At 43.8% G+C, this 25,538-nt stretch overlaps 1 protein-coding gene and 1 non-coding gene across 13 annotated transcripts in view; both read left to right on the top strand.

Annotated features, from left to right (window-relative positions):
- The window catches only part of DIDO1 (death inducer-obliterator 1), a 56,832-nt gene that overhangs the window by 1,875 nt on the left and 29,419 nt on the right, over nt 1–25,538 (top strand). For 2 of the 12 annotated variants that reach the window (XM_037812284.1, XM_037812273.1), the window contains exons 1-6: nt 7,133–8,038; nt 18,310–18,497; nt 19,528–19,640; nt 20,712–21,555; nt 22,325–22,646; nt 24,585–24,797. In XM_037812284.1, coding sequence (XP_037668212.1) covers nt 20,714–21,555; nt 22,325–22,646; nt 24,585–24,797 — 1,377 coding nt within the window. In that variant the 5' untranslated portion in view covers nt 7,133–8,038; nt 18,310–18,497; nt 19,528–19,640; nt 20,712–20,713. The other 10 variants (XM_037812274.1, XM_037812276.1, XM_037812277.1 and 7 more) reach the window with 9 other exon arrangements.
- LOC119516240 lies at nt 3,444–3,580 on the top strand. The gene has a single exon (XR_005213248.1). It is a non-coding gene; the product is annotated as a small nucleolar RNA SNORA2/SNORA34 family (small nucleolar RNA).

Below are 25,538 nucleotides of genomic sequence, written 5' to 3'. Positions count from 1 at the left end.
CAAGTGGAGATGTCGTGGAAGCAGTTGGAGGGATGGGCCGGGATCCAGAAGAGTTATAGGTAACCAAGCAAGGTCTGAATGAGCCCTCCTGTGGCTAGTGTATAGAATGAGCATAGAGGAGGCCAAGCAGGAGCACTGAAGACTGCACCGTGTTGGGGGCTGGGAGAAGAGCCTTTGAGATGGCTGGCAGAGAAGTGTGTGGGAGAGCAGGAAAGAGGTAGATGGGCCCAGAAGAGGAGAGGGTGCCCGGCCACATTGGCTACCTTTTGGGGCAGTGACCGAGTTGATCTGTATTAACTGACTGAACTTCCTGATGTGAACGAGGTGGTGTCTGGGGGACCTGGCCATGAGAGTATAGCCAGGTGGTCTGAGCTCACTTTGCCCCAAGCCCAGGTGGTGGCTTTGCACTTAAGAAGCTGTTTCTTTTTAAGAGAGATTAGCAGTTCTGTAAAGAGAGATATTAAAAGCATATTGGTTTTCAAAGAACATTAATGAGGTCTTAAAAGAACATTAAAAAGGGAAAAGCATTTTAAGAATAAAATACATAGTCCTTACTTGACTGAAATCATATACTGTTTGAAATCCAGGATTATCAACTATGTTTTACAGAACCACATAATTTCATTATTTTTGTTTTACTCTTAAAACCCAAAAGTGTAAAAATCAAACCCCATCATACCGAAGCCTTTAGTTTTCAAAGGGATTTGGCAAAAAATAATGTCTGGTTCTTAAGGATAAATTGTGAATCAATCAGTTTTTGATGCTCAGAACCGTTAGCACAACTATGTAGTAAATATCTAGAAGTCAATCTTCATAGACTTATCTTTTCACAGTATTCAAAAAGATGCTTTGCGAAGATGTTGGAAGAAGTAAGGAAGAATTTTTTGTTATTTTGTTCTGCTGCACATAACCACATGTCTATGCTGAACTGTGATGCTGTAAAGCAAGTTCAGTGTGGAACTTTTTTATAGTCTGTTGGTGCCCTGCCCCTCCCCACATTTGCCTTATTTTATACCTCTTTCCAGATTAAACTACTAAATCAGAAAGCCCTTGTTATGTAATAAGTTACTGCATTGCTTTGGTTGGGTAAAAGCTAGTGTTTATATTCTTGATTCTTTTCTTAACCCTTAATGCCTGCTGAGGTGATGACAACCTAAACTCTGTTGTCATGTTGTTAGCTGAAACAAACCAGGGTGGAGCTGGGAGGGTGGTGCTGTCTTGGCATTGTCAACTGGTAGGACTTAAACAAAACACTCTTTAAGTAGCAGTGTTTTAATTTGCACAGTCAAGACACGGTGTTTATATACTATTTCATATTGAATACAAGTATGCCTTATAGACTCAGCTAGTCACGGATTTGATATACACGTAGTTGCTTGGGATTCAAGCTTTCTTTTTCATTTAAATAATATCTTACATATACGTGTATTTAAAAATATATTAGAGAAGACATTATTTACCTGCATTTGTTTGAGCAGGTTACCATTCAAGAACTGGGCAGTATCTAAACTACATGGCGGGGGCGGGGGGGGGGAGCTGACTGTGGGAGGAGCTTATAGAGGGCAAATGCGGAAGCAAGTGAGGAAATGTTCTGATTGGCTGAAGTTAAGTTTTCATTGTACCTAAGAGAGGTGGTCTCACAAAGTGGGAGCAGATAACTATGGATTAGCATGGAGTGCTTGTCCATTCTGATGAGCTGTTTCTACTGGACCAAAGCTAGTTTATCAGCAGGGGTTGCTTATCTGCAGTTCTGTAGGGTGCATTCCATTGTTCTATTCTCTCGAGAAACCCCTGCAGGTCAATTGTTTTTGTCTTCTGGAAAATCCTTCCTCGGAAAGGGGTCTGTCGAAATGGAAAGTAAATTTAGCACTTGAAAGCACATCCCACGGGGCTCTAGTTTGAATGCTTGTTGCAGTTTATTCGCTTGCTTAATCGCAAGCTGCCATTTACCTATGCGCGATAACCAGATCAGGGCCCAGCACGTTTAAAGGTGGAGGGTACGGGGTCTTCAACATCCATCGGCTTGAGAGCCGCTGAATGCAGCCAGATAGGTTTAACGAGGGGTCTCTGGAGCCAGGTCCCGCGGCGGTGGAGGATCCGGTTATCACATTCCAAAGACTTGTTTTTCCCAGTGTGTTTACATTCTGTGGTCATAGTGCTTATAATATGTAGGGGTTTTTCTCGATTTGTTTACTTTCTATTTGTGGTCCACACGTTTACAATGCTATTTGGGATTTAAGATCATTAATATCCTTTCAATACAAAAAAGGGCCTCTCCTGGCAATGCTGATGCAGGCAGCCATTTTATTTTCCTTGAGAGCATCTATGCGTTATCTGTGTATGTGCACAGAATACCTGCGGATAGCCATATCTGTGTATTTTAAGATTGTTTTCGCATAAAGAGGTAGAAGCACTGAATGAAAATGAGTGTTTTTTAAATTCATGTACACACTTTCCTTTTTTTCTTTTTTTTTTACCCGTGGCAAAATTTTGTTTTTTGCCTTTTTTGACTTTTACTTAAAATGCTCCTATATTTGCTCGTTAATTAGTTATTTTCTGTTGGAAGGAAAGAAACTTTTATTTATTGGACAGTCTTAAGATTTTTCATTTCTCAGCACAACCATAAAAGGCAACATTCTTGTCCTCCAACCTTCCGGAGGCAAATTTGGGCAGTTCCTGTTTCTCCTTAGGACACACCAGGTAATTCTTAAATTTTAGAAGCAGTGAGAACTCAAAAAGATTCTGGTTTGGGGAGGGTGATTTATGGGCATTGATTTGTTGAAGTTCAGAACTAAAGTGCAGTCTCTTTGGGGACCCTGAGTGCTCAGCCTCTGTTGCTAGTGCCATCTTCAGAGCCACTTCGTCACTCTCCCCGTTTTGTTTATGTGAGCGGGCTAAGTGCAGGGATCACCTCAGTCTGCCTTCTGTTCTGCACAAGTCCGGAAAATCCACTGCTTAGGCCAGACCTAATCGATTCAAGTTGTGGCTGCAAACCCCCACTCCCCAGCCAAGGCCCCGGGCTCCAGAGGCAGAAGAATGGTACACTGTCCCATTGGACCTGCAACTTACTGCTTTTAAACTCATCATTCTCTTTCCCCATGGAAATACCTTCTAAAGCCTTTTCCTTGGTGCCCACCAGAGGGTTTAGGGATTCATTAAAAGTTTGTGGGTGTTTCTCCCCTTTTCTCTGATGTGATATGATTAGTCTTAAGGATAAATGGCCTGTTTGGGCACAGCTGTTTTAATCTTTTATCTTTTGTCAAAATCTGTGAAAGTTATTGATTTTTTCTGGTTTTCTTATTTGAAAAACCATCTCTAAAATCTTAGAGATTTAAGAGATGAAACCAATGAGATAGGAAATATAATTTTTAGGCCTTATACTTGTCAAGTACTAGTTTCTTCTGAAGCTGACTACTTTTCACTGAACTCAAAAGGAAAACAGATTGGCCTTGAATCAAGGCCAGCAGTTTGATGGAGCTGCTGGTTTCAAGCAGGAGCCTAAAGAAACATCTTCCTATGGTCTGTTGACCATTTCAGAACTTTGGAAATGTTATGGTCAATTCATTAGAAAGAAACATCTCAGTCATTGGTGACTAATATCTATTTGGACCCCAAAATATAGGGATCCTTGATTTAACTTGATTATTAGAATTACAATGTGGTTAAACCTAACTATTACCGAAAGGCACTGTGGAAGAATTTTCCATTCAAAACAATAGGACAGTTCCTGAGTGTGACTTTCCTTGGAGTGTTGTCCCTTACTGTATGGTCAGAGCCCTAACCTGTGTATTTTAAACTTCATTCAATAGTGAGAAACTTCCTGTTTCCAAAAGTGGGATATTCTTTTCCTTCTTTCAGTTAATTTGCCTTTGAAACTATCATAATGTCTCTTGATTTGGTTATGTGCCTTATTTACCTAAGTTGGTAATAATGAACTACAAAAACTTTTGAGTTGTTTATTGGATTGTGAAAATGCATCTTAATTATGGACATTGGTTGAAAAAGATGATTTCACTGGAGAGGCACTATTTAGTTTAAGTGATGATCTTCATTATATGGAAAGGACAAATTTTACTGGATTTTATTGCTTGGTAAGAGATATGAGATATTTGGAAAGTAAGATGTATTTTCTGTAGTAAGAAGACATCAAGGAGAACTTTCTCTTCTTTTTACAGGAAAAGTGGATTTTTATAGTTTTATTAAATATTTTGCCAATTTGTTAATTATTGCAGTAAATGTCTGATAAAGGTTACTATCTCTAATATGTAAATTGCTTGTGCGAAGTAATTAAAAGCTAAAGATAAATGCTTAAAACATAATTGGACAGGCTATTTATGGAAAGATTTAAAAGAAGATATATGTGGCTGTTAAAGTGTTCATCTTCACTATAAATAAATGAAATAAACAAGGAAATTTTTTATCTGTAAATTTATAAATTTATAAATTTATAAATGTAATATATAAATTTAATATAAAATTACTATTTTAAAAAAATTATTACATAAAATTTATTTTTAATGAGATTTCAAAAGTTGGTAAGAACAAGGTGAAATGGGCCCTCCTAAACACTGCTGATGGGAATATAAATTGGTGCAAGCTTTTGGAAAGCAATTTGACATGCTTTGTTGCAGTAATTCCATCTCTACGAATTTATTTTAGGGAGAGAATCAAATACAAACCATTATTTTTATGTAAAAATATTTATCCAACTAGAGACAGCCTTAAAATTTTCAGAGATGGAGAATAGAGAAGTAAATCATGGCATTACAATGTGGAATATGTTAGGCATAGGAAACATTTAGCAACATTTATAAATGATACAGGAAAATGTTTGATAGTGACAAAAATAGGGTATGGAATTCTGTAGATTGTGATACAATCTATGTTTTAACTTCATGAACTAAAGACTGGGAGAGATATAATAAATGTGACTGGGGAGAAAATAAGGAAAGCAGACATTTCAGAGTACTGTAAACGGTTCTAAGAAGGTTAAGTAAGGTAGGCGTGATAGTCATTGTTCTGTATTAATGTATTCTCTTGTTTAGATAACAAAAGTAGGACTTTTTTATAGGAGAGAATATAAAAATGCTTCACCTTATTCTTTCGGTCTAAGGATCTCTGGAAAAGGGTAGAAGGACTGAGAACAGATCTAAATTCAATTCCCAGTCTTCTATGTAGTTCTTTTTGTCTTATTTGTCGGTTATTATCTCGAGATAAACTGCCTTGTCTTAGGTAACTTACTGAGGCAAAAGTGACCAAAAATCCATTCCTTGTTGCTTTTTTAATTAAAAGATAAATTAGTTAGGACACAGGTTTCTGGTAGTGTTCAAATGCCACACTGTGCCTGTGTCCAGCTACAAATGTTCAGCGGCTCAGAATGTCCAGAAATCACCTGCCAGTGTGAACCTGGGCGGCTCCCTTCCCTTGTCTTATTTTTCTTCCTCTTTCCTAGTTTTTTAATTTATTCTTTTGCCTAAAAGGCAGAAAATTGGTATGCTTTTTGTGCTGCTTTGAATATGCAGCTCCAACACATTCCACAGCAGGCTTTCCATAGGTCTTTATGGTTAGACCTGAAACTTACACTCCTATTTCTAGATTTTTCCTTGAATGTTTTGTTGTTTTGTTTTGTTTTCTGGCCCTTTTCTGTCCTGCCAGTTCCCCTCTGCACTCCACAACGGTGACAGTTGGCTGCCTCAAAACGGACGATTCCAGTGAATTCGGTGAGCAGTACTTCCTGTGAAGTTGCCTTTCCGATGGTGTCCTTAGCCAGGGGGCAAGAGGCAGCCGTTTTGATTGTGAAACCTTTTACCATTTGTGAGTTGATTGAATTGTGCAGCTAGATCCATCTAAAGTTGACTGGTAAACTTAGCTACCCTTTTAAAATGTAAAAGTAAGGAAAATTCATTAGTTTCTCAGAGTACCATGCGGTTGAAACTTTCCCTAGCCATAAAAAATACTAGAAGTGTTGTCTTCCTGGGAAGTAGAATCTACCATTCTTTCCCTGGAGAAAGGAGGTGGGGAGTGAGAGCATTTTGTTATTACTTTTTCCATCGATCTAGTTAAGAAGTATTTAAAGACGACAGTCCCGGAAATACAGTGACCAAAGAGAACCTGGCCTCGTGGGGCTCCCAGCCTCGGGGGGCCGCTCCTTGACCGCCTGTGTGGCGGTCAGTGGAAGTGGGGGCTGAACGCAAGGCCTTCCCTTCTGCGCGGCCGCAGCCCGGAGAGCTCGTGTGGGCCCGGCAGGAGCTGGGAACCCGCGCCGGGTCGTGGCAGGCCGAGGTGGTCTTTTTGCCGAGATGTGTCTGCATCCTTTGCCCTGCTCAGCCCCGCGGTGGTGCCCGCCCTGCAGGGGAGCCGGGGGCGGAGTCGGCCTGAGCGCCCGCGCGGCTTTAGGAAGCCACGGTCCGCGCCCTCCGGGGGACGGCTGCCCGGCGCGCTGCAGGCCCGCGGGCTCGGTGGGCGCGACCGGCCTCTCCGAGCCTCCTGCCGCTTAGACGCAGGCTGAAGGCCGAGGTCCGGGAGGAGTGAGGTGGGCTGGAGCCGGCGCTCGGAGTCTCGCCCCTCCCCCCCCTCCGCCCGCCGCCTCCCCTCCCCTCCCCTCCCCTCCCCTCCTTTCCCCTCCTTTCTCCTCCCCTCCCCTCCCCTCCCCTCCCCTCCTTTCCCCTCCTTTCCCCTCCCCTCCCCTCTCCCTCCGCCCGGGGCCGCCTCTTCCCTCCCTTCCCCTCTCCTCCTTCTTCCGCCTCCGACCGGTGCCCTCCGGAAGGCGCTGGGAGCGCGGCGTAGCCGCCGAGCAGGGTCGGGCCTGAACGCTGCTAGGTAAACAAACAGGCTGCGGAGACTCAGGGTATCCGGAAGAAGGGCTGGTTGGAAGGGCCGGGTGGGCCGAGGACGTCGCTGGGCTTCACCCGGCCATCTGCCGAGGCGGCGCGAGGAGCGGAAGCGGATCCTCTGTCCCGAGCCTCTCCTCGGCCCGACCGCGAGGGGAGCGCGCCGTCTCGGCGCGGCCTTGGGGTTAAAGGCTCGTTTGCTCCTTTACAAGGGTGGGACATCTCCGCTAAAGAAATTATGCAGGATCACGGACTGATCAGAGAACAGAAATGATTGCCGCAAAGTGAGGCCATGGATTAATTAAGCTCTAGCTCTTCCTTCAGTAGGTCTGATGCCGGGGTTGACATGGGAGGAGGCAGAGGCCTGGGCAGCACTGGATTGGGAACCCCTGGCTCTGGAAAGATTTGACTGCGCCCTGTTGCTGGGGTTCATGCAGCCAGGAAGGCTAAGGGCTGCTTGCCCCCCTTTCTCGCAGTGTTCCTTTCCCCCTCGTTTCTAGCAGGGAACGGGGATGGGGTTGGTTGGGTCTCCAAGTCCGGGAGAAACCCATGCCCAAGGCTGACGGGCTGCCCTTTCCTGGGCCCTGCCAGGCGTGCACACCCACTGGAGGACCTTGGCATTTTGGGTCCCTGTAAGGTGTGCTGGTTCAAGAGAGCTTTGCCAGGCGTGACTGCAACCTGAGAAATGCAATCTGGAAAAGAGAAAAGCTGTGCTTTTTCTTCCTTTATCCTCACTCTCCCGCCTCTGGCATGCAAATTTAGCCCAGTATCTCTCAGCTGGATTCCCCACCAGCATGAGAAGTCTTAGAAATGAAATCTTGGCAAAAATGCACCACACCTGGCTCCCTTCTACAGGAACCCTGGTGGGGGTCGGTTGTCCACACCGGGAAGGGGACCATTCGAAGCGCCCACTTCTCAGACGCGGATGCCGCCCCGGCCTTAACCCTTGGGGTCGGGACACCAATCCCCTTCGCGTTCGGGAGGTGCGGATCGGGCTGGTCGGGGTGGAGGCGCACGAACCCGGATCCCGACCGGGGTCGGGCGGGCGCGGTCCTCCCGCCGCGAGGGGGCGCTGCTCGAAGCCGGGCCGCCCCTCTGGCCCGTGGCGTCTCGATGGCCGGCGTCGCCCGCCGCGCCGACGCCCGCCCTCCAGCTCGCGGCTTTCGGGAGGAAATGGCTGCGAGACCCTAGAGGCTGTGCGGCCGGCGGTGAGTTGCGGCCCGGGTGCTGAGCGGAAGGGCCGGGTCCGTGCGAGCCGCACTCGGGAGCGGGGCGGAGCAAGGCCCGGCGGGCGGCTACAGAGCGCCGCCCGCCAACAGCTGCCGAGCCCGAGCCGTGCCGGCTCCCGCGGAGAAAATGGCGGCCGCCGCCCGGTGGGGAAGGGCGCGGGGTCCCGGGAAGGCGAGGGGGCCGCGCAGGCTGCGGCCTGGCCCTCGGGCGGAGCCTGTGGGAACGCTTTCACTCTCGGGGGCTGTGGGAGGTTTGTTTCGTTCTTTCCTGTCTCCCAGTAAGATAGAGACGCGTGTCGTGCATTCTGACCTCGGGGGCGTGAATAAATTTCGGCAGCCCTTTCCTCGGTCGGAACGGGCTTTCCTTTGTATGCCCTGACTGCAGGTGTTGCGACAGTTGTCGCTTGTTCGCGGAGCTTCGCGGCTGCGCCCGTCGGGCTTCCGGGCCCGCGAAGGGGCGGGTCGATCGCGGCAGCGTGGTTTGCGGCCAGTTTCTTTGATTTATGAGTAAAACGCAAGGTAAAAAGTAGTTGCTCATAGGTTCTTGTGACAGTTTCAGTGAAAAAATTATCATCACGGTATCCGTTGGTCCAAGTCTGCCGTGCTGGAGGCAGAATAATCCGAAAGATGCTAAGGTTTATACATATACATAGTTATGTTTTTAAAGTTACTGTAACTGGTTAAATTGAATCTCTCTCTCATACTTTTATTTTTTTTACGGAAACTGTCTCTCTAGACAGTCTTGAAGGATCGTGAATTGACTTCGTTGTAAAACCTTTCGTTGTGGTTTCTTCTGTTTGCTTTCGTTTAACTTGGGCGTTTTTGTTTTCTAGCTTACTTGTAAAAGATAGCGTTACAATATTTGTGAGATATTTGGTGCTTTAGAAAGCAAAGAAGGCTTTCATAAAGTCGGTTCCATTTTCTTAAAAGGTGTATACCTAACCTTGAAATACTTTTTCTTTCTGTTATGTGGTTTGTTTTGCTAATTTGATGTAGTTTAATATTTTTGTCACATTTTCTCCTCCGGTAATTCTAAGAGTAGAAAAAGGCAACTTTAGTTTAGTATTTTGCTGAGAGGTGAGAGGTGTAACCCTTGGGGCTCTCTCTCTCAAGACTTTGACCCTCAGAGCTCCCTGTGCATTCTCCTTCCTGTTGCAGTTTCAGTGGTATCTTCAGCTAGATGGTGAGCCACGGGCCCAGGGCCAGGCTCTCTGCTTTGAATATAGCACTTCCATATTTAAACTTAGAGTTGGGGCATTAGGTGACAACAGCTTGATTACTTTAAATATTACAAGGTAACAAAAAGTTGCCCTTTAGTTTATGCTTTGGTTGTAGCCACGTCATTTGGATACCGGTGAGTGAGAAGTGAGCCAATGTACTCAGGGGCATTTTACAGGAAAAAAGTCAGATTTTAAGACCATTCCATATTTGCATAACTTCATTGTACCCATAAAATGGCACCGGTTGTAAAGCTGAATTTTCCTTTTACCAAGTGATAACAGCTAAAACACTGTTAGAGCAGTTTGCATGTACTAACTCATTTGATGAGGTGCGTCCTTTTGTACCCATATTTACCTCAAGGAAGCTGGAACACAGAGCGGTGAGTTGTCCAAGATCAAGGGGCTGGGATTTGAACTAGACTCTCTCTGGCTCCAGATTCAGTGCCCTCAACCACTGCACTAGACATAAAGTTTTCCTGATTTCCGTAAAGCCACACATGCTCTGGCTGAAATGTACTTCCAAGAAAGATGCTTTGGCATGCATTTTAAGGAAATAAAATCCATGAAACTTGAGAGCTGTTCCTTGATTGATTTGGCAGGTATTTCTTGTGTGCTGTGTTAGACACCAGGAATTCGGCAGAATCTGCCCCGGTTTAACCGAAGACACCTTCGTTGGGGAATTGGAGAGATTATCCCCAGTTCCTTCTGTTAAATGCGTGTTGACAGTCCATTTGCCCTAGGATGTAGAGTTCCTTGGTGGCACTTCTGGTTGGAGTATCCTCTTTTGTTGCCCATTTTTATATACTCCATAGACAGACAGTGGTCTCCCTTGGGAATAACCAGCCCCTTTGGGAAACCTGTGGCCTGATGCGCTTCATAAGCACCCTCTTCCTGCTTGCCTGGGCATGTGGGGAGGAGGGGGTCTGCTCCTGCAGATTTTTTTCAGTAGGGAGCTTCCCAGTAGGATATGTTTTTCTTGTTTGGTAACAGTTTATATCTTTCATTTTCATCTGGTTTTCTACCGAAAGCCGCCACCCCTTCTTAGTATTTTATTAAATTCAGGCTATTTCAAGCAAAATGAGTTCCGTTCTGATGTGAAAAAAGAGCACAAATAAGATACAAAGTTTGTAATTGTCTGCCCCCCTTCTGCACTTCACTATCTGCTAGTACCCGCAGTTACTGATTTCTTCCCTGGCAAACAGTAAAACTCACAATTTGTATGTTAAACATCACAATGGCTTGTGTTGAGAAACTATGTCATTGGGAATTGGAGAAAGGAGCTTGGTCAGTATGGTTTGAAGTGGGCCTTGAGAGGTAGATGGGATTTTGTCTTCATGGTGGGGGGTGGCATGGGGACTTCAGCTCCCCTTTCCTTTTGGGAAGCTGTGTGCTGGTCCTGCCAGTGACACTTGTAAGGCTTTTCAAGGCTTTGAGGACCTGGTCTGCTTGGAGGCAGTCCCTGTGCAGCCCAGGGGAGCCGTCTCTTCAGTGTTCATTTGTGAGCTGGTTGAGGTCCTGCTACATTTGTGCTTCTGTAGGTTATGACCCATTTTACCCTTTATAGATGTCTACTCAGAATACCAAGTGACTCCTGTTGCCCTCGGAGAAAAAGCAGGGATTGAGTGTGTTGACAGACAGCCTAGCCTCTCTGGTCCTGAGTCCCCCTGCATGTGTGGCTCTGTCGGTAGAGGCCTTATGCCTGGGTGGGGACACAGCTCATTAAGAAAGGAGTCTGCTTTTTGTATTTGTTTTATTTAAACAGTGAGGTCCCTTGCAGTGAATACCTAATATTGGTGTCTTTATAGCTAGTATCAAATGTGTGCTAATTCCATTATAAAGAAAAGCGGTTCATGGAAACTCGCCAGGCAGAAAAGAGAGGAGGTCAGAAACAAAGTCCAAGCTGAGCTCACTCTCACCTGAGGATAGTCTGTCTTGCTTAGGCCGCATTTTAGTTTTCAAGTAGTACTTCTGAGGGGAAGTTGTCATGTGAGGTTGAATAGGTAATTGTATATAGTTTAATAAGAATTCTTTACAGCTACGAGTATAAAATTTAATCGATAATGGTAGTTATCTTGGTGTCTAATGTGTAAAGCAAATGCTTTCCCTTTTAAGTATCAAATATGCATCAGTTTTGTTTTTCATATACTGATAGACAATTTAAATGGTATTTAATGTAAATTTATGGAAAGGTAATCAGTTTTTTTCCAAAATGAAGATAGTTTTACAGTGTTTTTTTACTATGAAAGTAATACATATATAGGAGATTAAAACAATATGAAAAATGCAAAGAAGAAAATTTTGTAAAAAAAGAAAACAGAAATGCCTTCTCCCAGGAGTCCCACATGACGGGTGCTCACATATTGCTGAGCAGGGTGTGCACAGGGCAGGGCCAGCGTGTTGAGTATACACCACCTGTGGGCAGGCGGCTCGTGGCCTGCTCTCTTCACTTGCAGCTCATGGAGCTCTTTCCATTGTCAGTGAATGTAGGTCTCCAGCATCCTTGTTATTGCCCTTTTACAGAATTCTATTTTATGGATGTTTCTTGATCTTTCAAACCAGTCTCCTGATGATGGAAATTCGTTTGTGCTTGGCTAGGCACCGTCATAAAAGTGTGGCTACAAGCATCCTTAGAAATGCATGTACATCTCTGGTTAATTTCTGTCCCCTGTGCCAAGCACATTATGGGCTCCAGTAAACAAGTGTCACGAAAGACTCACCTGGGGGGCCTGTGTGCCCCAGTCCTGCCCAGCATGGGTATGGTGGTGTTACTAGATGGCTGCCTGGGTTGCACTTGCTGATGTGACACTCAATGAGACCCATTTCAGATCTCTGTTTACAAACCTGTGAGCTGAGTATTATCCCCATTGTATAGCTAGCGCAGCACAGCTGAGAGAAGTGCACTTGGCCTGGCACACCACAGCTGGAAGTGAAACCCAAGGATATCCTTACCTTAAAATCCATGTGCTGTCCCCCAAAACCCCCTCCCGACTGACTCCCTGTCTGCTTAAGCAGGCATTTTAACCCACTTGTGAATAAGTGGAGAGGGCTTGCTGTGGTTGCTGTAGCTATTGGGACCAGGGGTGCTAAGTTTCTTTTTCTTTCTTTTTAACCACATTCTCTGACTGCAGTTGGGCAGCAGTCACACAGTGCTGCATCTTCACAGTGTAAATTAGTGCCTTCTCAGATAATAGCGTAATTATGTGATACTGGGGACCATTAAAGTTGGGGGGAGTATTTGGAAAAATCGAATACTAAGGTACGACTTCACACATCCTCGGGGTCCTTAGGACTGAATGGGAAGGTCACAGGATTTCTTTTGCAAATCAGACAGCCTTTAACGTTTTGCTAAGTGAAAATCTCTTAGGCTTTGTGTCAGCCATTCTCAAACTTTTTGAATTCAGGACCCCAAAGAGTTCTTTTATATCTGCTGATATTTAACATATTTGACATAAAAAAATGAGATGCTTGTATTTTTAATTCATTTAAAAAATAATAAGCCCTTCCCTGTTAACATAAATAACATTTCAGGAAAAATTTTCTGAGACAGAATTCAACGAACGTGGCAGTTTTTACATTTTTGCAAATCTTAATGTCTCACTTAACAGACAACAGCCGGACTCTCACATTAGCTTCTTCCTTCAGTCTGTTGCAGCATCACACACCAGTTAGTTTTGGGAAACTGTCCCACCCTCCTGAGAGAGTGAGTGAGAAAGGCCAGTTGCATCCTAGAAGTGTTGTGCAAATAGTTTTGGCATCCTGAGGGAGCTCCTGGAGCACACCTGGAGAACCACTGCTTTAGAGAGCAGTTAGAACCCTCCTGTCTTTGAGCAGTGAGTGTTTAAAAATGGTTGACTTTAAACTTAACCCTGGCAAAATTGATCACTTTTAGGAAGAGAGGCGATGTCTTTGGACTGTTTTTATCGACTCAATGATGAACATGTTTTGGGGGAAAAGTGTGGAGTAAGTCTGGTTCTTTCTCACAGGTGAGGATGTTGCAGTAAATACCCCACCCATTGGAGGCCCGGAGCATGTCCAGGGAGCCTCCTGGGAGGGAAGGTCCCCCAACTTTGGGCGATCCAGTTAGGCCTTTTTCATGACGTCCCCAAATGGGAGAGAGCAGCAGTTTTGTACAGGAAATGGCCCTGGACATTTGCTGTGAACTATCCTTTTGTTGTCACTGCCTCTCGCTGGATCTTCCGGTGAGGGGATGGGCTTCTCCACCCTGTGCTTTTCAAGAAATTAGACAGAAGGATGAGCCAGTGAACGGAGGCAGTGCCAGGAGGGACGTGGTATAAACCAGTCCAAACTGACCCAGATTGGTTATAAAAGCAATAGAGTGACAAGTCGGGGGGTAGGGGGATGTCCTGGAGGAGAGAGTTACCAGTTCACAGCCGGGAGAACCTGGAGGCTGGGAAGAAGCAGCAGCCCCCACACCTCCGTGTGCTGGGAGGTGACCTGCAGCCTGCCCAGCCCCCAGTCCGTGCCAGCTGGTGGTCTGCTCGGTCAGGGGGGTTGCCCGCCTTTTGACCTTAGGTAATTAACATTTCACACCTCGACACATAGGCATAATTCTTAATGAGGACAACAGTCTGTGTAACTCAAGTGATCACCTACCAAGGCCCAGGCAGTGGCCCTTTTGTTAAGAAAAACACAGGCTGGCAGAATACTGGATTTGGACCCTCTAGGACAGTGTGAGAGTATGTTTTCTTTTTCACTGAGAGACAAGGGGGAAGCCTGTCAAAAGTCACATTAGAGGAGATTTTAAGTAAGTTATTGCTGTTTATCTCCCAAGTATTTGTAAAGCAGAGATAACTGTTGTTTCTGAGAGTGAGTGGTGTTTCAAAAGATGTAAATGGAATTTGCATCGTCAGTCATATTCTGTGTAAAAATTCGAATAAATGAAAATTTGGATTTCTTAGCTTGCTTTGTGGACCCAAATCTGTTCTCTGTGTAGCAGGTGCCTTGTTTGGTTCATGGACAAGCAGAGTGTAGGTAAGTTGTAGACCTTTTGCGGTTGGGTGGGGTTAAGGAGAGCAGACTGGGCTGTCATTTCATGTAGGGGAAAACGTCTACTGCAGGTTGAAAGAGAACATCACCCCTGCTTTCAGGCTGTCTTGAGTTGTCTGAAATTTCTAAGCATATTCCCATTGGTGACTTTTCTATTACAAAAATTAATTGTAAAGTCTTTTTATTGGGAAGATTTTCTTTCTGTTAGTAGTTTAAAGAACTTTCGGTTATCTTCTCAGTATCTCCTCATCCACAACAAGAGGTGAGTTACTGACACACAAGACCCTCAGTAGAAAAGACAAATACATGTGAACCTTAACCTAGCTTGTCAACATTGACAAAAGTTCTGCGTTGAGTCCAAACTTAACAAGTTTTGTTTTAGCATTGAGTATAATTTCTGACTGACAGGTTAAAATTGTTTAGAAATTAAAATGCTTACGTGGAGATTTTTTTTATTTTTATATTTTGTTTTATTACCTTATCCCCCTACTCCTGATTTTGAATATTATTTCAGGGGAAAATAATTGAGGTTTGAGGAAGCACAGTGTTTTGTCACTGGGTGGGGCAAAGCATTCTCTTGTCTATTATCTTCTTGGTAAAAAGCCATAGCTATGATCCCATGATTGCCATGCTGGGAAAATAGGAATCATTGTGGTAGTTTATCATATTTTAAAAGTGTTCTAAAGATTAATTACTAAGAAATCTGTTTCCTAAGTTTGTGGAGCTAAAAGTCTTTAAGTGGTCATGCATCAATTATTCACTGTAAGCATATTAAAATTGTAGAAGTTGAGCCTTCAGATTTGTGACTGTTGTAAGGTCATGTATAACTTTTTTTTAATAACATGAATGATGTATTTTGTTTTTAAGAAATTCAGTTCTGGAAGATTAATATTTTGATAAGATGGGGAAGCTGAAAAGAAAATTCAGACATTGTTTTAAAACAGTTTTGTGGAAGGAAACATTTAAAGTTTCTTCTGGTATCTGAAGTATAGATACATACTATTGCATTGCCCATAGCCAGTGTGTTCTCAAGCCTATAGAAATGGCATGTTGCAAAAGTTATCAAAGTGTGTTCCATGGATACCTGGAGTCCTCAAAGCCCTTGTAAGGGCTAAAAGATCAAAACCATGTTCATAGTAAAGTCGGAGCCTTCTGGCCTTTTTCACCATGTTGACGTTTGCACGGGTGGAGCAAAAGCAAAGCAAGTTAGTGGCGTCCAAGTGTACACTTTGCTCCTCAAGCCATGCTCTCATTGTCTGAAAAATCCCAATTTTCCTTCAGAATGTCCCGATGAAGCTGTAAAAATTAGTAATCTTATTAAATCTCAGTTCTTAAATACATTTCTAGTTAACACCCTGTGTGGTAAAATGGCAAACGCCCAGAAAGCACTTCCACTGCATTCCAAGGCCGGGACTGTTGTCCCCAGTAGGAGCACTTGTGCAATATTCGAGTTGTGAGCCTAACTACCCTCTCTTTACAACACCATTCTTTTGAAGTAACACCCTCCAGACAAACTACAGTTGCTCAGACTTGGGGATTTGGCAGATGTTTTCTTGAAAATGAATGGCGTGAGTCTCAAAAAAAAAAAAGCAACCAACATGTGTTGCTAATGATAAAATTGGGGCTTTCATGGGAAAATTGGAATTTTTGCAAACTTGTTTCTGCCCTTGTGAACTTAACTGCTTCCCAATGCTTAAGACTTCTAATGAGATCAGTGTTGACATTTGAAATCACTGCAAAACTCTGTGAACCACATTTCCAAATGCCTGGCACACACATGGGTAAAAAATACATTCAAATTGCAGGGCTGTCCAGTAGATTGTAATGTAACTGGGTATGAAAAGTTCGTAATACCAGATTCTGTATGGCAGCTAACCCTTTAAGGAACTGCTACTTGCTGAGATTTCGGTAGAAAATCAAAGATTCACAATTCTCTGCAGAGACCTTTGAAATGTTCATTCCCGTTCCCTATGATTCTCTTTGTAAGGCAGAACATTCTTTATATATCTCCACCAAGACAACACATGGCAGCTAATTGAATGCAGAAGCAGAGAGGAAAACCCAGTTGTCTTCTGTTAAGTCAGAGATTTGCAAAAATGCTAAAGCAGTGGTGCTCTTAGCACTCAGTTTTTTGGGAAATATTATTTTTCATTACAAAAAGTGTTAACGTAGTGGATTTATTTTTTAACAAATAAATATTTTTAATTTTTCATTTTGAAAATATTGATAGATATATCCCATATAAACAAAAGCTCTTTGGAGTCCTCAATTTTAAGTGTAAAGGGGCCCTGAGACCAAAAAGGTTGAAAGAGTTGCTGGTTGGAGAAGCTTAAAGATCAGCTGAGCGTCCTGTTTTTGAATCATTGTTTTCTCAGCCACTTGGTTGCACGTTGGTTGCCCTGCAGGTTCTGTTAAGAGAGCAGTTGAAAACCGTTAGCTTGTATGCTTTTTTAAAAACCTATTTCCAACTAGTAAGAAGTGGAGCACTTTGCAGTTGGGAAGAAACTGCACTTAGAAATGTAGAAAATATGATTTTAAATTATTTCAGTGCATCATCCAGTGTTAACCTGTGGTGTTTTTTCACTTTGCCTGTTTCAGGTGTGCCCACCCACCTTCCCCATCCTTTCTGGGGAATAAATTGTTATTAATAGGATGTGATCATGTAGATTCATGATAGTTTTATGACCACATTTCCCATTTAATTTGCTCTAGTAAATGGTCACAATGAAATGAACCAAGTTACCTAAATTGATTGGTACTTTATCTCATTTCACTTAACAGAAATAACTATACTCTTCCTTTCAGATTAATTATTCAGAACTCAACCCTAGAAACATTTATTTTTCAGATTAATATATAAACTTAATTTTAAAAACTGATTTCCAATCCTGAGAACATCTTAATTGCTTTTATAACTGCTTGGTGTTGTGAAATACCAAGGTAAAGTTTATTTCCAGTTTCTTCTGAGAAGTTTCTGACTTTGGCACGGTCATTTTGAGGATAGGTTTAGGACATTGAAGAGATGGTGTGGCCATACTGGGGTCATTTGGCAGTCAGTGACACTGGACGATTGGAAGGCACTGCTGGAGCCTTGTGTTCACTGTCTCTTTAAATGGAGCTAAGACTGTGCTCTTTGTTCTGTGGTCACCCTGGGAGACAACAGTTAGAGGGAAGGCAGTTGGAGTGAAGCGGAGGAAGAGGTGAGATGTGGGGCTCTGGCTGGGAGAGTGGGGCTTGGGGGGTGGGTGGTAAAAGGTCAGAAAAGATTCAGATTGAGGACCCAGCTAGAAACAAGGGCATCGTCAGGGAGCGCTTAAACCAGGCATGGCTATTTAAACGAGGGTACAGATGGAGAAAATGGCTTTTAAATACACGAAGACGAAGTGTCCACATGGATGTTTAATAATCATAAGTTTTGTCTTCTTTAGTTAATTTTTTAAATTAAAATGGTAGTACCACTGCACTGCTAAGAATATTTGAAAGAAAAAAAGTAACACCAACATGCTAACAACTATTTTTTGTATTTTTTATTTTCAAGGCTGCCTATCTGCATCACTACTTTCCATAGTGACATTCATATATAACAGATAGTATTTTGCTGTTCAGCCTTTTCACCTTTTGTTCTAGTGTCTCTGTTCCGTGGTAGATTTTATTGAGCTGTGTCCATCTCAAAAGTAGGGTTGTAATTGGCAAGATTTTCAGTTAATAATTTCTAAAAAAACTTTTGCCTCAGCTCCTGCCTCCCACCAGTGTGCCACCCAAAATTTCCCTCTCCCTTCTGGGGTTTTTGCCCCCCTCTTTCATAGAATATACTACTAGTATCTTAGCATCTTCTGTTCTTTGTAAACATCTTTAAACAGAGATTGTGTTTCATGGGGCATGCGGGTGGTTTTTTTGGTTTCTTTTTCTTTCTTTTTTTTAACTTCCCAGTGTCTTTGTAGAATACATAGTACGTATCTGTCAATGTGTGTTTTTAGTTCTGGTTGCTTAAGATCTGTAAAACATCTCCTTACTTTCTTTTAGGAGCTTACTCCATGGGAGCAGTCTGTAGATAATCTGAGTTGTCGAAAACAGGAATCCTGTTATTTGTGAACAGTGACTGACATCCGCAGTGTCTTGAGGCCTGGCTGTTTGTGACTTCATTAGCCAGGATTTTCATAGTATTAAGGACTTCAGAAAAAAAGTCTCCAAGGTTTCAGTGTGTTGGGCAGGTAGAGTATCAGTAATGTTGAACAAAATTTTAACTTAATAGGTTTGACATCCTATTTTCTTTTTCTAAAATGGCATTAATTTGCGTTCATTGTTTTAATAAAATTTATTTTAATTTGTTAATATATATTTATAAATATTTAATTGTGTTTTTTTTCTTTGCGAATTGTATTTTGCGGGAGAGAATTCTATCAGAAAGCCGTCCCCACTGAGGTGGGAATTGGGTTTCTTTCCCTGACCTTGTGGGACTCGGAAGGGCTGGCGCTCTCGGGGGAGGGCTTGTGCCCACTGGCACTTCTTGGGGTGGCTGGTGTGAGCCCTTCAAGGCTATGAACCCACAGTAGCATGGCCTTGCAACCTGCGTCTTTAGTGGAAATTCAACATGTGTGAAAATTAGAACTTGACTCTCTTCTAAGGTGGCTGTCAGATTTGCTGCAAGTTGGTTTGCACAAGTAGAGAGACTGTTGTTTTCCTAAAAGTAAAATCTCTGGAAAGAATGAATAAACAATTGTAAGCCATGTAACACAGTTTAATATGCCAGCTCAAACCAGATGTATTTGGAAAGAGCATGTCTGTTTTTCAGGAGGTTTTCATATTTTCATATTATTTATCACATTCAAAGCTCTCAACCTTTTGAGATCAACATTGCCTGATGAATAAGAGCAATTCCAAGTGAACTTGCTCAAGATCACCCAGCTAGAGCAGAACCCACACTTCCTGGCTTAGCTCTTGTTATCATAGTTGTTGGCCACCCTGAGTTAGTTCAACTGTACCCTTTGACAAAGATGGGTCACCTCAGGTCACCAAAGAAGTGGTGTGGTTCTCACTCCAGTACACTAGGTACTGTCACAGGTACATTCTCAAGCTTCCAGGTGACCTGGGAGCAGTGATTGCCTCCACGTTAGCATTTACAGAGCTGGAGAGGAAAATGTGCAGTGACGGCATTTAGTAGGAAGCAAAAACAATACAACAACAGAACAAAAAATTTAGGTTGCAAGTGAGTTTGAACTTTCTATGTTTTATTTTCTTTAGGGTTTCATTCTATACCACCCATTCTTCTAGGATGAAACGTGGCATAAATTCAGCGTCATCATTAGCATTTAAATGTGATTGAAGCTTGGACACCTTGGAAAAGAAGTTTTAAGGTATATGTTGTCTTTTTCTGCTTTGTCATTTCAAACGAGAGTAAAGGTTTCCAAAACACCTTTTAATAATCTATTAGAAAGAAAGCGAAAAAGAGAGAATAGAGAGAAGAAATACACCTTAAAAGTTATTGCCCAGGTCAGTATTTTCTAAGTGTTCCAGTTATCTGTTGCTATGTAGTAACTCCCCCCAAATCTTAGCACCTTAATGCCATGGCCATTTTACACCTTATGGACTAGTGGGTCACGAATCTGGGTGGTTTGCTCTCCACCTGGTGTCCTCCAGGGTCACTTGGCACTCAGCGGGCAGCTGAGCAACTGTGAAGGGGCCAAGACAGCATTGCTCCTGTGCCTGCCACCTGGGTGGGGATGGCTGAAAGGCTGGGGCCAGCTGGGCCCCTCTTCCTCTCCACATGGTCTCTCTGGCGGGGTGGTGGGACTTCTTAACCCAGCAGCTCAGGGCTCTGACAGCCCAAGACAGGAGCATCGGGCTCTCTTGACAGCGAGGCCATGGATCAGCACAGGCAACAATGCTGTGCTCTGTGATCAGAACCAGCCTGGTCCAGGGGAGAGGGGAGGAGCCATCTCTGCATGCAGGCATGGGCAACAAACGCATGGCCATTGCCAGCCTGCCGCGGCACACACAGCTGGCTGACCTTCACGGTGTTGGCTGTGCTCTTGCACCACTTGGTCTGTTACTTACTTAATGTTTCCTCTGTATATTTCTGTAATATATGTGTTGTAAAGCCTTGTCCTAAGCAAGAAAATGGTGAAATTGTAGATTTGGTTTGCTGGCTATACTTTGTCTAATAAACATTACATTTTCTTCATGAATCACCTGGAATCATCTCACATGCCACACTTGGGAAAGCACTGGTCAGGATGATTTGTTTTTTAATGTAAAACGTCATTTTTCATAGGTAGAATATTTCTCCATTTCATCAGTATCCATAAATTGACATTTGTGTGTGATTAAAGGTTGCGTGATCTTAAAGCTCAGTGGTTTATTGGTCATTTACCAAAAAATGTAAGCTCATTAACATCGGTCATGATTTGATTACATTTTACCATTAGGTATGGATGATAAAGGAGATCCAAGCAGTGATGAAATGCCTAAGACCATCAAACCCACAAGCAAGGAGTTCAGGAAAACATGGGGTTTTCGAAGAACCACAATTGCGAAGCGAGAGGGTGCAGGAGATGCTGAAGCAGATGCTCTGGAACAGCAGCCTCAGCAGCAGCAGCAGCAAAGCCTCTCCTTGCGCCGCAGTGGGAGGCAGCCGAAGCGTACCGAGAGAGTGGAAGAATTTCTCACAACAGTTAGACGCAGAGGAAGAAGGAACGTTCCTGTCTCCCTGGAAGATTCCAGTGAGCCCACATCTTGTCCAGTTACGGATGCCGAAACTGCGTCTGAGGGGAGCGTAGAAAGCGCCTCAGAAATGAAAAGCGGTCCCAAGTCTGGTTCCACGTGTGTTAAGGAGCAGCCAGCCTCTTCTGAAAATGCCGAAGGAGGTGATGATGACGATGACGCCTCCGACAGTGACAGCGATGGGTTGACTTTGAAAGAACTTCAGAATCGCCTTCGGAGAAAGCGAGAACAAGAGCCGACTGACAGGCCTCTGAGAGGGATGCGGAGCCGCCTGCGGAAGAAGCGTCGGGGGGAGGCCCCCGCCGAGACCGCTGATGCTGAAGCAGGCCACACCATGGAGAGCTCGCTGCCTGGGGAGCAGGAGCCCGAGCCCGGTCAGGCAGCTGTGTCCCAGGCAGCAAAAGATAACAAAGAAAGCAGGCTGGAAGGGAAAGCGTCTGAGGGCATTAAGGAGGAAGAACCTGGAGACGCAATCAGACATAGGCGTGACTGTGAGGTCTACGACCCCAACGCCCTGTACTGCCTGTGCCGGCAGCCTCATAACAACAGGTGGGTCATGGGGCGGGGGCCGAGGAATCCCGAGGGATGAAAACAGCAAGACATTGCCCATTCATTTTATTTGATTTAAAGAGGTAGAAAGTTGGGCTGGGTGAATGATTTGTTTAGTTGTAAAAGATAAAATGCCACTGCCGAAAAAGGAACAAAAGAAAGCCTTTGTTAGGGACTGCCTAAGGCCATGCTGCCACTGCGGAAGCCACTAGCGCGTGCGGCTGCCCACAGTCAAGTTGGTGATGGACATGAAAGGAAATCATGTGTGATGCCCATGGCCCCGTCACACCTAGCTCTTTGTGGCTTTGGCACCCATGCTGGACAGTGACACGTACTGAAGAGTCTCAGTAGAGTGCGTGGGTAGGCTTTGACTGGACCCCAGTGTGGACATTTGGGGCAACTCAGAACTTTTGACTAGGATTGGGTGCCGAGTGGCATTAAGGAATCACTGGGTTGTTAGGTGGGATAAATGTATTGTTGCTACTTTGTAGAGAAGTATACCAAAGTACCTAAAGTTGGAATGCCTTGAAGTCTATAGTTCACTCTTAAAATGCTCCAGTCAAAATAAAAGATCAAGCAAATTTGGTTGCATGTTAGTAAATTCAAGAGATGGGTGTTCTTTATTGTGCTTTCTCTATTGTTCTCTGTATTTCCATTTTTTTCATATTAGAAAGTTAAAACCAATTTGACTTACTGATATTTCTGAAATTGAGTATTTGACGTTTAGCTCTCACTTTCCTTTCCTAATGCCGTTACTTTCTAATCTCAGGTTCATGATTTGCTGTGATCGGTGTGAAGAATGGTTTCATGGCGACTGTGTGGGCATTTCTGAGGCTCGAGGGAGGCTTTTGGAAAGGAATGGGGAAGATTATATCTGCCCCAATTGCACCATTCTGCAAGTGCAGGACGAGGCGAATTCAGAACACACGGATCAGCAGGACACTAAATTTAGCCCTGGAAATGCTGATGGCACAGAGTTTACGAGTATAGGAACAGTCGAACAAAAATCTAGTGAAGACCAAGGAATAAAGGGTAGAATTGAGAAAGCTGCACATCCAAGTGGCAAGAAAAAACTCAAGATATTTCAACCTGTAAGTATTTTGCCTATGGAGGTAAATGTGAAGGGATTGACCTTATGGATTTTAGACTCACTATCATTCGAAACATCAAAACCAGAAGAAGTTGTTTTGTTTAGAGTAAGTTAGGTCTTACTGCCAAAAGTGGTGTGTCCTTGTGCTGGGCTCTAGCAGAAAAGCTGCTGGGCCTTCAGCGCAGGCCTCCCTCCAGTCCCGTGCCTGGTGGCATCAGACACTTTTCCTTTTTTTTAACAGTATTTGTTTCCTCTGCTATTGTTTACTTACTGTTCGTTAAATGGACTCACTTTTAGTAACTAACCTCTCCTTAAGTATTCATATTAATGAAATCTTGAGCCTGATGTGAATTATACATTTTAGTGTATGTAACAAAATTATATTTCAAATTACGGAAGTAAACATGCATCTCCATACCACATAATACCATCCTGAGACAGCTAGTGCCTCACTTTGAGAAGTACTGGGGGGGGGGCAGCATGGATACATTGGGGTGATCAGACCATTTCAGCGAGGGAGAGTGGGGGCCTCGGCATGGGCGCCTGAGGTGACCGGCCATTTGCCACTGACATGACCCTCAGTAAAGGCTCAGACATTCCCTGGTGCTTGTTCACTAGTGCTTGTCCTCATGTCTTCTCTGTGCTTTAACAGCTTCTGGTTGCTCATTTCTCTTTCACAAATGGTTTTTATGTTCCTTCATGGCCATGATTCTTTATTGTGCTTTCCATGTGTCTTTAGCTTCTGCTGTTGAGAACCGTCTCCTGCCCTCACAGTTCTGCCCTCACAGTTCTCCCTTTCTCATTCCCATGAGAGGAGTTGTGATCAGAGGCTGTTTTCCCTCTAGGGGCTCTGCCCCTCCTCTGTCAGCTGGGCTGGTGGAGATGCCAGGCCCGGCCGGCCTGCCTGTCCTTCAGGCATCGGGTGTGCGGGAGACTCTGAGATGGCTGCCTTAGAAGTAAAACTTAGATCCTATGGAGGATAAGCAGTTACCTTAACAATTTAATTTGAAAAAAAAAAAAAGATTTTGCGTAAGTTCATTTTGGAGAAACATTTATGTGTATTTAGTCTTGACCATCAGAATGAACATTAATTGTAAAAAGAGTCAACCAAGTTTAGCTCTTGTGGTGATAATATTTGTTTATTATTGCTGTGTAACAAATCACCACAAACTTAAGGGCATAAACAACGCACTGCCCTAGCTCACAGTTTCTGTGGGTTGTGAGTCTGGCTCAGTTCTCTGCTTCCCCTCAGGTAGGGCTCTGGGCTCGTGGGAGGTTCCCCTGGGGAAAGATCTGCTTCCAGACTCCCTCAGGTTAATTGTATGCCCTTTGTAGTGTTTGTAGCATGCTTATACTAAAAAATTATTCATTATTTGTCTGAAGTTGAGATTTAATTGGCATCCTGTGTTTTATCTGGCAGCCTTGCCCTCAACTAGCCATGTGGCAGCTCACCTCTTCCAAGCCAGTGGGGGTCTTTTCCCTTCAAGAAGCCCCGCCCCATCCTGCTTCTGTGGCCCCTTTGGTTCAGCATTAACTCATCTGGAACCTTAATCACACTTGCGGAATCCTTGTGCCTTTGCCTAGTAAAGGAACCTAATTATGGGTGTGAAATCTTACCCTATTCCCAGGCCTTGTTTACACTCAAGAGGAGGGGATTATAGCAGATGTATGGACAGTGGGGTGGGTGGGGAAACGGGGGTCATCTCAGAATTCTGCCCACCACAGGTGGCATAAAGGGCCGTTAAGAATATGAACATTTTTTGCACGGGAAATCAGGTCATGTAGTTGGAATAAGCAGTAAAATATATCACATTAAAATACTCATAGTGCCTCTTGGTTAAGAACAGTAATGGCAGTACATAAGTAGTGATTTTACAAAGTACTTTCACTGCTAGAAATGGCAAGTGCATTGTTTGAAATCACGTGTTTCATTCTGCAGGTTATAGAGGCTCCCGGGGCCTCCAAGTGTATTGGTCCTGGGTGTTCTCGTGTGGCGCAGCCTGACTCGGTTTATTGCAGCAATGACTGTATTCTTAAGCATGCTGCAGCTACCATGAAATTTCTAAGTTCAGGTAAAGAACAAAAACCAAAACTTAAAGAAAAGACCAAGATGAAACCAGAAAAGCTCAGTCTTCCAAAGTGTAGCATTCAGGTAAGTTAACCAATTGTTTAACCAGTTTAAGCAAAAAAGAGTGTATGTAAAAAGCATTTGTTTATTTGTAGAATGTAGGGATCAGCTGTAAATATAATGTAGATCGTATTCCCTTTATTTTTGCCTTCACTCTTTTCCACCAACTTTCTTATCAGAATTACAGACAAGCAATATATATTGTGTTAATGTTTTCTCTCCCTCTAGCTGAGGGTTTAATATAAATGCAGTAAAGCAAATGTAGACAATGTCTGCTGCGTGCAGAATTTAAGAATTCAATAACTAATACATAGTCTTGTCAGGAAGAGCTGGTATTCATTGTAGTTCAGGTGAAAGGGGAGTTGGGCAGGCAGAAGAAGAGGGTTCATGAGCAGAACTGCTTTTTGCCAAGTCTCTAAACCTAGCTGTCAAGATTGTCTTGTTTTTACCTGTGTGTGCTTGGGGAGGAATCCAGGAAATTTTAAAACATCACAAACTTGTCCTACACTTGAAGAGCCTTCCTGGAGTTTTAGTTCAGGTTGACTTGACCCCTTCAACCTCCGTTACATATATGATTAGTAAAGCACAACTGGTGGTGTTTGGGGGAGATTTCTTGATTATTTTTGAAAGCTTATCTAGACATTAGATGATTTCATTTCTGAGGCTGCTGTTTTGAATCACGGAGCCACAGGAGCGGCTGCTGCTGCACAGAGAGTGAAGGTGCTGAGCAAGCCGTGGGCCCTTGCCGCCATCCCTAAGCCTCTG

Source organism: Choloepus didactylus, chromosome 19, assembly GCF_015220235.1.
Source record: "Choloepus didactylus isolate mChoDid1 chromosome 19, mChoDid1.pri, whole genome shotgun sequence".
In the NCBI taxonomy this organism is placed as follows: Eukaryota; Metazoa; Chordata; class Mammalia; order Pilosa; family Megalonychidae; genus Choloepus; species Choloepus didactylus.
Note: the sequence above shows the minus strand (reverse complement) of the source record. Positions and strands in the feature narration are given on the sequence as shown.